General features: G+C 39.0%; 1 protein-coding gene across 1 annotated transcript in view; it reads left to right on the top strand.

The window, feature by feature from the left end:
- The window catches only part of LOC146613014 (rho GTPase-activating protein 12-like), a 61,544-nt gene that overhangs the window by 8,114 nt on the left and 40,283 nt on the right, over nt 1-13,147 (top strand). The window contains exon 2 of the mRNA XM_085377297.1: nt 3,487-4,255. Coding sequence (XP_085233423.1) covers nt 3,560-4,255 — 696 coding nt within the window. The 5' untranslated portion in view covers nt 3,487-3,559. The remainder of the gene's footprint in view (nt 1-3,486; nt 4,256-13,147) is intronic.

The following is a 13,147-nucleotide window of genomic DNA, read 5'->3' as shown; positions in this document are numbered from 1 at the left end:
ATAAAAAATAAAATAGTGATATAGTGATCGACTCCATGCCTTCAGCATGAGGGTTGAGGATGTTAACAAGGAAAGCTGCCACTACTACTCATGCTATAACCATCACACAGTCTTATTCCTCGCTACTCTGCTGTTATTCAGTGAATAGCTGTGAATTAGCACCAGATGCAATGTTTTATTTTCATTTGGCTAATGGACTTTCTGTTCAGCTGATAGATTCGGTGAGATTTCCCTCAGTACTTGTTAGCCTGAACCCTCGAGTTAATCTGTGGCGATATTATCCCACCAGTCACTGCATCAGCAGTAATCCCAGCACTGCTCGCCTAATCACAGATATTTATTAAGCTAATGCACGACTGAAGGTAAACAGAAGCGCAATGCTATTATTAGGTAATAGCTGCCAACCGCGCATTTAATGTTCAGCTGCAGCTTTAATGGTGACACCCAGTGGAAACTACTTTTTGATTAATCAAGTGGTTTTAAAATAGCGTAGCTCATGCTGGTTAATGTGTGTGGGGATATGCTCATTAAGCATTCTCAGGACACTCGTACAACCACAACAGTCTTCACAGTGACCACTATTTGTTGTGCGCTTTGTCTGGTGCCCATTCCAATGTTTTCACAGAATTCGTGGGGTTATATCACCAGCTGCAGATGGTGGCCTCGCTATAGTTTCATGGATCATGGGTGTCTCTTAAGTGAATCTGCATGTGTTGTGCAGCGATGCTCATCATTCATCATGAACTCAAGACGAGAGGAAACACACAGAAGTGTGTTGGTTACTATTGTAGAGATGCAAATTTCTCCCCACCTTCTTTTTTCTTGGTATGTATGTGTGCTTTTTGTTTTTCTTTTGTGAGTGTGTGTGTGCACGCGCGCGTGTGTTTGTGGAGGGTGTCGTTAGTTTAACGACATTTCCTTAACTGCCCCAGTGGCTTACAGGGACCATAGGACTTTGATACTGAAGAGAAATTAGTGCTGCTGGGTTAAAAAATAGCAACAATGCACTCTTTGTCTTTGGAGGCATATTCTTGGTTTGATAATGATGTAACTCACTGATAATTTTGTAGGATTGCAGTTATGACTGTCATTGTAATATCCTGCTGCTCATTCTGCAGTAGCCTGTATCGTCGTCAAGTGAGTCTGCTTGACTATCGCACTTTGTTTGAAATTGTTTCACGGCTGACATTACAGGTCCTTTAACCACCTCATGGTTTTGGATGCCTTGGGACAGTATACTAATTTGATTTGGACTATTTCATTAAACAGGAAGGAATGAGTTGCGATGATTTTTTTTTCATACTTTATTTAATACTGCAAATATAAACACTGAGGTCCCAGTGGCTTTAGTATTTTAATTATTACCAGAGATACAACTGATTGGTATCTTGTTTCTTTTCATCAGTTACCAAGCTCAGGCTTAGTTTATGTGCAGATCTAAAGTTTCAAAAGCAAAAAAAAAAAAAGTTGGAGTTTTAAAAATAAAATCTATATTCCTTTTCTTTCAAGTGTTAGTTTTGTGTAAGTGACTGGCATTTTTGCTTAAAATATAAAGAAAATTACAAAAAGAATAGATCGTCTTTCTTCTCATAAAAGAACTGCGTGTTAGTCTAATTGATGGTGAATGGTTGTCTGTCTTTCAGTGATAGATTGGCGACCTGCCCAGGGCGTACCCCGGTCGTTGTCCCGTGGCAGCTGGGATAGCTTAAAGTTTATAGGTCTCTAAATGTCTCTTTGCTTTATCAAGTTTGCCAACATTTGAGAAACATTATACCCAGTTGAATATTTGTGACCTAGTAAATTTGTGCAGTCTGCAACAATTTGTCATTGTAGTTATTGCATTTTTACATTGTACATATGAGGCATTCAGCTGACACTTGTCTCCTAAAGTGACTAGTCAGAACTTTAGAAGTCATTTTTGTCATGTACCGGAGGCAGAAAGAGAGAGCTGAGACTAAATCTCTTTTTGTAGTGAGAGTTGACTTGAGGGTAGCCTAAGATTGTAGTTTCTTTGAACTATTAAACTTATTTGATCATAATATATTTATTTTCCTGTTAATTTGAAAATCTAAACAGCTGAGGTACCTCTTTCTATCAAAATAGGCCATGCTCAGTCATACCCTGAAGCAGTAAAGTCCAACCAGGAAACACTAATTTTATTTAATCTAATAGTTTTGGTGTATTATTGTTTAACTCAAGGTTGGCCACGAAGTTCACTATTGATAAGATGTTTCTTTTAATATAAGCCTTGACTCCATTAAATAAATCATATTGGCGTACAGCATCACATCATTGTGTAAGAGAGTGTGCGCACATGCGTGTGACTTCAACAGGAAACTATGTGTGTGACTTAGCTAATCCAAGATGCCCTAATAGCTGCTGGACAAGCTGTCCTTAGTAAGGAGGAAGAAATAGAGTAAGACATAAAAACACAGTAAGTGGGAGAAAGCAGCGTGACTCATGTTACTGTCTCCACTTCTTCCGTCTTATCTTACGTGCGGCTTTGAAGCTCTGAGCTGGACGGTACATTCACCCTTGAAGAGGATTAAATCTTCTCAGTTTATATCTTATTTGTTTGTTCTGATTGGGTTAGCATGTGAGTGTCAGGCTTTCAATGGCATTTTTATTTTTGTCTTTATTTTGATTAAATGAGAGGAGAAGGGAATAAGTATTTTCTGACTTAACTATACCTCAAGATTTTTTTTTTTATGGTTTTAATGTTCATTGTTAGTTTTGATTTAAGCTTATTTCTTCAAGTTATTTTCTCTCATACATAAAAACACAACTTTTCATTTTTCCTTAAAATTGTTAGTTGAAAACATGTTGTTTTAATGACAATTTAAAAAGAAATGCATACGATACCTTTAGTTAGAAAGCCATTCAAAGTTTTTATTCATTTTATTGTTTCAAAGGTTACTAATACAGAAAAAGTAAGTAATAAGAAGAGCGTTTCTCTATACATACACTTTAATTAGGTGGCACAATCAGGAATATTTAGGTATGCCACATTATATTTGGTGAGAAAGTCTACCACCTCTGCGGGCAGGTCCCTGTAATGGTGGTCCCAGAAATTGTTTGGCTGCCTCTCCAGAAAGACTTAAGTCTAACTCCACCACCTTGGACTATAGCTGCTAGTTGCTGCCACATAGACTTTGTTAAGCTGCAGTCCAAGAGAGTGGACAGAGTACATTTTCAGGAAAAAAAACTCACTAATGAGACAACTGAGATTATGATTATATTACTCCATTTAAAGGTTATAAAGTATTTTGCAGAGATGCTCCTTATTGACATTGTTATTTAATAATTAATTTCAATCTTTGGGGAAAAATGGAAAAACTTCACAGGTGATAACTTAGTTAGATGTTATACATACTGGAACATTAGAACATTGTGGCACCCGAGGTGTATATATAATAAGTACAATAGCAGAGTTATTCACACTGAAATTAAATGTATATTTAATATATTCTCTTTGTTTTTTCAAAGGTCTACTGATGAAGACATGGTAATAAATATTTTTCTTTTGGGGTGAACAGCCTGGTGGATAGTAAGAGGCATCATGGCAGATCTGCCTATTGCCCCGGGCCAGATCTACATCGAGGTAGAATACGACTATGAGTATAAGTTTAAAGACCGGCTCATTAAGATCCAGCAGGGGGAATGCTACATGCTAGTCAAGAAAAGTAATGAGGATTGGTGGCAGGTGAAAAAAGAGGAGGCGTCTAAAGCTTTTTATGTACCTGCTCAATATGTCCGAGAAGTCCGCAAAGCCCTCATGCCACCCCCTAAACCAATCCTCCATCTTCCGAGTGCTACTGGTAATCCATCTTCACAAAGTGCAGGTGCACGCTGGGTAAAACCAAACAATCTGGATCTGGGACTCAACAATCATCCCGCTGAGAACCTTCACAGAAATGAGTCCAACTATCAGCGCTCCCCTTCAGCACAAACTGGAAACACGGCTAAATTCACTCCCCCGATTCAGCGCAGGGACAATAACCACCATCATGCCCCCACCTTTCCCACTGACCATGACAAAGCTCTCGCTGAAGCTCTCCATGGTGGTGTCCCACCACCCCCTTACAAAGGTGGGTCCAGCACCCTGCCCCGCAGTCGAGCCAGATCCCCAGAACTGGTCAGAGCGCCACTGGACGTGGACACCACCCAGTACTGTGACTCTGCGGGTGAAGATAGACGTACAAATGACTCTGAGTCTGGAGACGAACTGAGCAGCTCTTCCACTGAACATCTCCAGGTAACATCAAAGCTTTTTGTGCGTGTGTGCGTGTGCGTGTGTGTGTGTGTGTGTGTGTGTGTGTGTGTGTGTGTTACTGTTAATGTTGGCGGTGATGTATACAAGAATTTTGGGGGGGGGGGACATTGTGGAATAGGACTTTTGTTTCACTTTTATTAAATTATAGCCAATACTCACATATTGGATATATCAGATCCAGAGCAACTTTTGTTTCTTGTTCCTTGATTACGGCCTTAGAACGAATGTAGCAACTATTTTTGTTATTTTAGGTGTTTGTGAAACTTTTCACATCAAGTGTTTAATATATGCAGACTATTTCTGAGCAGATGCTATTAGGTTTGCTAGTATATCAATTATCCTACTTTCTTCATAAAGTGTTATGAAGAACTTGAAAAGGGAACCTGAACCTGCCACACCCTGCTACAGAGCAGTATCTGAGCCCTCGTTTATACTCTGTTGTGGACATAGACACGGGCAGCTGGCGACATAATGGCTAAGTAGGCATTCATGTTATTTTCCACTTCAAGCACAAAAACAAAGCAACGTGTATTGGTGCACTGCAGTGCAACGTCACATGATAACAAAAAACTGGCTGGCACTTGGACGTTGTCACAGACCTTCTTGGTCACTATCCAAAGTGTGATGAATTTACATCACTCTGACCCGAGTGGACTTGTGGTCGCAGAAAGTTTAAATGCCTAAATGATTCATGTGCAGCACAGAGATTCGGTTTTCAGATAAAAAATCAGACCAGTATTCTGTTAAACAGAAATGGGTCATAAAGTGTTTTAGTTTTAAACTGTTGGTATGCCCAAATGACTAACATTAACATTAATTTGTTCAGTGTCAGCTGATTTTTGCCTCTAAACTTTATTTTGGATAACCTAATAATCTTTACCTGTCCTGGATTACTTAAACTTGTTCAAAACCTTTAATGTGTTCTGATAGCTTCAAAAATTAAAGACGAAACCAAGTCCCAAAAGAAAATTTTGCCCTCTTTTTTTTTTTTTGCCTTTTATGTGTCTAACATTTTCCAAAGCCACAGTTTGATTACTACAAGATAAACATTTCCTACACTTTGTCATTTGTTAGCAGAGGCTAGAAGGTTGACTGTTAGTTTGGTTAAAAAATAACTTTTTTCAGTTAATCTCAGAGAATCAAGGGTAAAGAACTATTCTCATACTGCCTTATATTACACTAGCCACTGCATCCAAAGCGGAAACTCATAGTATTTTTTTTTTTTTTTTTGCCGCACGCACACCTTTATGCTGAACGTGCACTGCAGGTATATCCAGTTAAAAGACACACATCTCCTGTTCCATGAACAGAGTTCAGCTGAACTTCTCTTCCTGTTCTTATTTTCCATTTCTAAGTTATTATTTGCACTATACATACACAAAAGTCAGCTCCTTCATTAGCACCATCATTAGAAGTACAATAAAAACACTGAAAGAAACTGACATGTTTCGGCTTGAACCCGTGAGCAACACATTTGATCGTGTATTGAGTAATAAAGACACTGTCTTTACCTTCCCTGTGATAATAAAATGACAATTGTAGGATTTTTTGTCATTGACACGTCACGTCTTCTAAATGACTTATTTGTTTTACAACAGGTCATCTAGTTAATCTGTCAACTGTAGTTTCATAGGTTTGGATCTCAGTATGATGCATCACGCACTGACGTAAGCATTGTTTCAGTATGTTGTGCGTAAAAAGGTTATCTGAAGGAAAGTCCTTTTTTACAAGTCCATGTATTTTCTGAATGCAGCCCAGTTCTCAATAGATCTCCTTCCTTGGTTATTGTGTCTGTGTGTATTTAAATGGAAGGACAAAGGTCAAAGCAGTCAAGCTTGATTTTGGTTATGTATACAACCAGTCTGGCTTTGTGTGCCAGTAAACTCTGTGATTTTCTCTTTCTTAGGGCAAATACAACAACTCAGTCTCAGTGATTTTCACAACATTGGCCGTCTTGCTATGTACTTTATGCTGCAATTGACAGTCTCATAGCAGTTGGTGTTGGCAGGGAGAAAGAACTTCCTTTTCATAGAAAAACATTCCCAGTAGAAGCAGGCTCAGGGTGGCTTTTTGCTCGTTGTGAGAATCAAGATTAAAAAGTGTATCCACTGTTGTGCAAACTGCATCAGCATCATTCCTGAAATATCTTCCTTATGAGAACAGACCTTTGCACAACAGAAACTGACACTCGAGGAGGAAATTGTATCGTGTATGTTGTGACCATAACAGCAGTGGCAGCTTTATAGGTGACGACATGATGAATGTCTCCTGAGAACTTTCCACCACTGTGGTAGCGATCAGACCCCCCTAACTCATCATGTGCTCCCCTGTTAAGCTCTGAAGACACATGCACATGCAAAAGCGATATTTCCAAAATATGTAGGGCAAGAGAAGTGGCCTGAGGCGTCCCGCTACTGGAAGGAAAAGATGTGATCTGGTGTTCTTCACTTACTGCCGCTGCTTGATAAGGATGTGTTATCTCTGAAAATCTGGATTCGCTCTGTGGTGTAGTGTCTTCCTGTGATTGTAGGCTTTTCATAAGGGACCAGAACCAGTGTCATCAATGTGATCTATCAACCCATAACATAGTAATGATTCAGTGATTGACTATTCTTCAGGCCTGCAAAGCTCATGAAAGCCAGAAGGTGGACGCTTCCTACATAAATCCGGTGATGTGAAACTCATCCAGTGTTAGTGGGTTTGTTTTGTTTGTTTTTTCCTCAGTCCTGGCAGCAGGGTGCTGGTGACACAAACTCTGGGTTGAGTTAGGACTTCCTAAAACAAGCAGAGCCCTCATGTTGTTGCTTGTAAACAGTGGCATTGCCATAATCAAAACTGGCCTAAATCAGCAGGTATAGGAGGAAGAGAAGAAGTCAAAACCTGAATTAAAGTCATTTTCCAGGAGGTAAGGAGGTTTTCAGAACTGTTATCTTTCTCTGTATAATTTGACTCTCTGATCTTCTGCACTGATATACCATTACAGTTACAGTAAAACCCAACACGATCACATACTCGTATCTTGAACCTGGCAGTGCCGCGGCAGCATAAAAGTAAGGTTACAAAAATCAAGAGGTGCATGACTGACCACAATGACACCAAAGTATGGCTTGCGCCTGCAGGCGTGTAGTGTCGTTCACTCATTGATGAAGAGTGTACTGGGCCCATTCGCCTTTTTGCTTCCCTGCAGCCTTTAATTTAAAGTATAAAGAAAGAAGTAATGGATATAAAGCCAAAGCTGCAGTCTGAATGCAGGAAGGAGAGCTGTGTGTTTGTCCTGCTGCCAGGTCCTGTTTCTTATTCCCAGTTCATCCAGCTTTTGACAAGCTACTTGAGTAGGTTGTAGTTAGTGTGCCAAACACTTATCTGCTGTACTCGACCTGACACCAAGGCCCACTTTGTCACTACTTTTGTCACATGTCCTCCTTTAAACTACTGGCAGTATTTCATCATTACTTCATCTGTTCATCATTATCTCAGACAGCAGGGACGTTTTTTTTAATGAAGTTTGGGAATGTTGTCTGTCCAAAATAGTACAGATGTATTCAGAGATGCATTCATCTGCAAGAAGAAGAGTTTACTCCTCTAGCTGTCACTTGAGCGTTTGCTCCAAGACTAGTGAATCACAACGACATTTTGCAAGCTTGAGAAATTCAGTAGTGAGAAAGAAATCCAGGCAAATTTTCTATGACATAAATGTGTGATGTTGTGCAAAAGCAATTTGCCTTGGCTGTGCAGACCTTTGTTGTAATAGCTTATTAGCTGTGTTGCACCATCCAATTTTAATTAAACATCTCTCTAAAGTGCTTTACAGTAAAGGCATGCTTTGTTGGGGGAGAGATGAAGTTACATATATGCCTTTTATGTGTCTAACATTTTCCAAAGCCACAGTTTGATTACTGCAAGATAAACATTTCCTACACTTTATGTCATTTGTTAGCAGAGGCTAGAAGGTTGACTGTTAGTTTGGTTAAAAAATAACTTTTTTCAGTTAATCTCAGAGAATCAAGGGTAAAGAACTATTCTCATACGGCCTTATATTACACTAGCAACTGCATCCAAAGCGGAAACTCATAGTTGAAAGGTGACGTACTGCAATACTATTAGAGCAGTAAGAGAAACAATGCAGGTATGTTTGCAAAACATCGCTGACCTGTCACTGCATTAGTATTCCATTCCTTCTCGCAGTTTCCAGCTGAGATATCACTCGGTACTTCCATGCATACAGTTAAAACCTCTAGCAACACTGGATTGGTCATTGTATTCGCTGAAGGAGATGCTTCCCTCCTGCCACTGAATATAATGGCTGTCAGATCTTGCTGTGTTTTTAATTTGCTGCTTTACTGCACTCTCATCCGTTGCCTTTCATCATCCACCTTCCGTCGGGATCTTGATCGTCTATAGTGAAAAGACAGTGAGGGGTGTTAATTTGTATCCTGTATTTGTAGCAGCTCAAGTAGATAAGAGTGACTACTAGAGCTCCTTGATTATGGCAGAACTCATTTTTCCAGTTATTTTGCTGAATATTGAAGTAATGATTATTTAATATGATTGCAGAGTTTGAAAACCTTTTTTTAAATTTACTGAATGGGTTTCCAGGAATTTATAATGCTTCAAACTCAAATTAAATAAATGTGTACAGCACTAAGAGTGAAGTAAAACAAACGAAGGCAAAATAGAATGCCATCGAATCGTAGTTTCATCTCGATAATATTATTTCAACGATCAGTGAAATCCAAAATTGTAACTGATAATAAAATTAAGTTAATCGCACACCACCAATGAAGCAGTTTTGTAATGCAGGAAAAGGGATGTGCTGAAAGTCAAAATGTTGTTTTGTGTCAGTGGACATCAAGTGTGTGTGGTATAGACTGTGACGCATTGACACATTGTGGTTAAACATTGCAGCTCAGTTATTGCCTGTGTTATTATTAGCTATTGTGTTATTAGCTTTTAGTTATTTGATCACATTCTTTGATAATGAATTATTTTTAAATGCTGCTGTTATCTGTGGCATTTGTATAGCAGTCAATGTTAGATTTTTTTGGAAATGTCTGAATTAAGGGATTATTTGCCAGTTTATTCTTACACAATAACATGCAGCCAGTTATTTTCTTGATCAAAGCGGAAAAACCACAATGGTTAGCGTTGCTGTCGTCTGTCTGTCTTACCATCTCGCTTGTTTACAACTTTCTATCAGAAGAATAGAGAGGGGTGTTGCTGCAGGCCTGGCTGTTGGTTGGGTGACTGCGTAACATCTGAAGACCAGCAGTTAACATTAATAAAATGCAAATAATTAGTTCAATTGTCTTGGAGTTAATTTATAACTCTGGGTTTTGTTTCCATTAGTGCTTCTTAACATTTGTGTTTCTCTTTATGTAAACTAGAACCTCTTTTAAAATATATATATATACTTTTCAGCAACTTTTTATGGTGTCTTTAATCTAGAAACTCTGCTGAAGGTCTTAAAATTATGTAAATCAGCTGTTCTTTTGCTGTCTCACTTTTTAAAAGTAACATTTAAGAGTTACCAGCTTTCAGTACCCCCTCCTCTGATTGTCACAGTCAATTACACCCACTCAACCCTGCAGACTCCCATCGTTCTTAAATGGCAGCTGTAATCAACTAAAAACCTGTAATGACTCTCAGCAGGATGATTGATTGGAGGACTTCCTCATTTCTTTGATTACTTAGTGTGGCAGGAAGTTGAGATGGCAAGTGTGTGTCTTTACACCGTCACACCTTGTTTCTACATGACGTGGTTGAACATTGATGTGCATCTTTAGCACATGAAACAAGTATTTTAGTCATTCTCCGCACACTTACGCAAGCAGAAACACACACACACAGTCTATGCACTCTCATTAGCATGGACTCCTGTTTCTGTTCAGTTATGCAAAGACACATTCAAACAGACAAATTTGTACACACACACACACACACACAGCGTCTGAGAGATCTGTTAATAGGAGCCAGGCCATCTGCACTACTGTTAAATCTCTTTCTCTGCCTTATTAAAAAAGCTTATTATATCAAATGTTGGCAGGAGGATCCAAAGTCTTTCAGTTCCCAAATGTTTTCAGGGTTAGGACCCCAGATGGAAACATAATAAAAAATGGGCTCTACTTTGTAAGGATTTTAAATAAAGCATGAATTAGTTGCTGGAGAATATATTTTTCTATTAACAGATTAAAATAATAAATAAAATAATAATTTTTTTTATAATAAATTATATATTTTTTTAAAAACTTTCACTGCTGATTTACAGCTCTTGAATTACAGCATCTGCTTACCTTTACTGAACTAAAGTTGAGAGAGAGGTTCCCTGAAAAAAAAGAGCTTGCTATTTTTACCTACTTTCCACCGTTTTTCCCCTGACCTCTGCTGTATGTTCCTTTCTTTTTTTTAACCTTATCATACTCCATCATGTTTCCTACCAAATTGTTAGTGGATTACAGTTGACCTTCTGTCAGAAACATACTTCTCATACATCTAGGTCACCATGCAGCCATCCACATGACTGGTAGCTCAATGACAGGTTGTTTAGTATGGCTTCAACCAATAATACTTCTTTTATTAACAATTAACTGAGGGTTTTATTGAATCGTCCATTGCCTGTCACAGTTTAGAGAGGCTAAACCTACCTCTGCCACTTGCATGCTTTTAGCTAAAAAGGGGCTTTTAGTATACAGCATGCATAAAAATACATACAGAGGAAACTTATACCTCATTTTCCCCACCAAATTACTAGTCCTAGTCCTAGCTTGCATGATTTAATGAAAAAGGTGTCTTTGGTGCAATTATTGCCCTGTGTTTCTTGAGGATACTAATTTCTAATGGGAGTCAAACCTCAATATGACTTCACAGATGTGGCCTTTCAGGAAACTCTCAGCCAGTAAACAGCAGATCATCTGAAGAAAAAGAAGGTTAAGTCTGCAGATAGCTGTGATGTCAGTTTGGATGCTCATCACCGATGCTATGAACCAGCCCTGAGGACTTTATAGTACTCTTCTCAGCCTGGGACACACACAAACCCACAGAGTTTCAGGCAGTCTGGCAGCTGACCCTTTGCAGTGTGTTTGGTTGTTGTGTAACAGAGCAACGGCGAGGCCAGATTTTACACACTTAATTTATGTCTCTGTCTGTTTATTTTTAACACTCTTCTATCCTGTTACCTTTGCCTTCAGTCAGATTCACCTGGGCCTCTTCAAAGCTCTGATTTGGCCGCTTCCACTTACCTTTTTATGTTGATACACTGCAGTCTTACCTCTCACTAACATTTAAAACATTTAAAAGTAATAACTTTAACCTGCGACTTGAAACATAAAAAGGGTTCCAGTAAGGCCATTGAGTAATTTAAAATGCATTTCCAGTATAAGTTTTTTTTCTTTTCTTCTTTCTATAAAAATCCCTATACACATTAGAAGAAGACTGAAAAATCATTACTTTTTTACTCACAAATTTTGTGACTTAAATCCAATATTGCCATAAAGCTGTCAAGCTCATTAATTTAGAATAATTTGCAAAGGGTCTTTAACAGCCAGTGATTTCAGAGAGAGCTACTTGGCTATGAGACTTTTAGAGGGTGAATTTTGCTGGTTTTTTTGGAGGAGAAGGCATTCATAAACCTTCATAAACTCTGATGGTTGCATCATTAGGACATAGATAACTAATAATTAGTGCTAAGTACAGTAGAATTTCACTCATCAAACCTGGAGCACATTGTGTTCTAGTGTTTGTTATAGAATTTAATTAAAATGCTCCAAAAGGGACCAGCATCATAAGAGGTCCAGCTCAGTTATTCAGAGACTTGGCTGCAGTTAGCTGCATTGGCCTGTGTTAGCCCCTATCAGTCAAAGAAGCTGTGTTCCTAATTTTAAGCCTCATCAGTATCCAATCTGATGCACTAAAAACCTTCACCTATTCTAAAGTTTTATGGATGATAACATAAGTCCCTTTTCATTGAAAAATGATACTGTGATTGTGTAGAGTCATAGCCGGAGTCGATACTGGTGACATGTCACCTCAGCATTAAAGACTGGTGCATCCACAGTTCTCACAAAGTCAGATGTCTAGTTTAGGAAAGTTGTGTAACAAGAATTTGATCAAAATTGTAGGAGTTGTGTTACATTTCACAGCCAAGATGCGAGTATTTGCAGCTTCCACATTGATGCAAAATCAGGCTTTTCTTAGTACAAGAGCTGCTCTCTGCCACATCATACTGTAGACTGATGAGCAATGAATGACTGAAGTTAGACACTGTAGAAATGCAACTCTCCCCGAAGTATAAATACTCTCCTTGATACTGACTTTCAGGGATAATCCAATGTAAACCATTGCTATTCTCTGTATTTCTTTGATTAGAGAGACAGATGAAACAGAAGACAGAGAGAGAGAGTGTGTGTGTGTGTGTTTGTGTGCACGCACTTCATGGAGCTTTTCTTAATCCCTCTGGGAGCTTCATTTGGATATGTATGTGTTTCTGTGTGTGTTTGGTTATTATGTCAGCTGCGATGTCCTGTGTTGTGCAGAGCGGCATTATGGGAGGGCAGGTCAAGCGGCGTGTGTCGTGGAAGCGCAGGGAGAGCGAGCATCACTAAGCTGTGTGTGTGTGTGTGCTCTCTCTCTCTCTCTGTCCCTCCCTCCCTGTCTTTTTATGTAAGGATGTGTGAGTGAATTGGAGTTTGTGTATGTGCTCACAGAGTGACATTATCTGGTTTGCCACAGTGACATGTCAGTCAGAGAGTTGGTGAATAGGCAGGGGCGGCTGCTTTTCTCTGCACCATCACTGTTCTCATCAGCAACGCCGGCTACAACACTTATTCTTCTGCAGCGGCAACTCAGCTACAGGACAGTATGTACCCAGATGAGAATGAG

This window comes from Diplotaxodon limnothrissa, linkage group LG18 (assembly GCF_057381915.1).
Source record: "Diplotaxodon limnothrissa isolate DT_005_m linkage group LG18, D_limnothrissa_male_GT1.1, whole genome shotgun sequence".
Classification (NCBI taxonomy): Eukaryota; Metazoa; Chordata; class Actinopteri; order Cichliformes; family Cichlidae; genus Diplotaxodon; species Diplotaxodon limnothrissa.
This window is presented reverse-complemented; position numbering and strand designations above follow the sequence as displayed.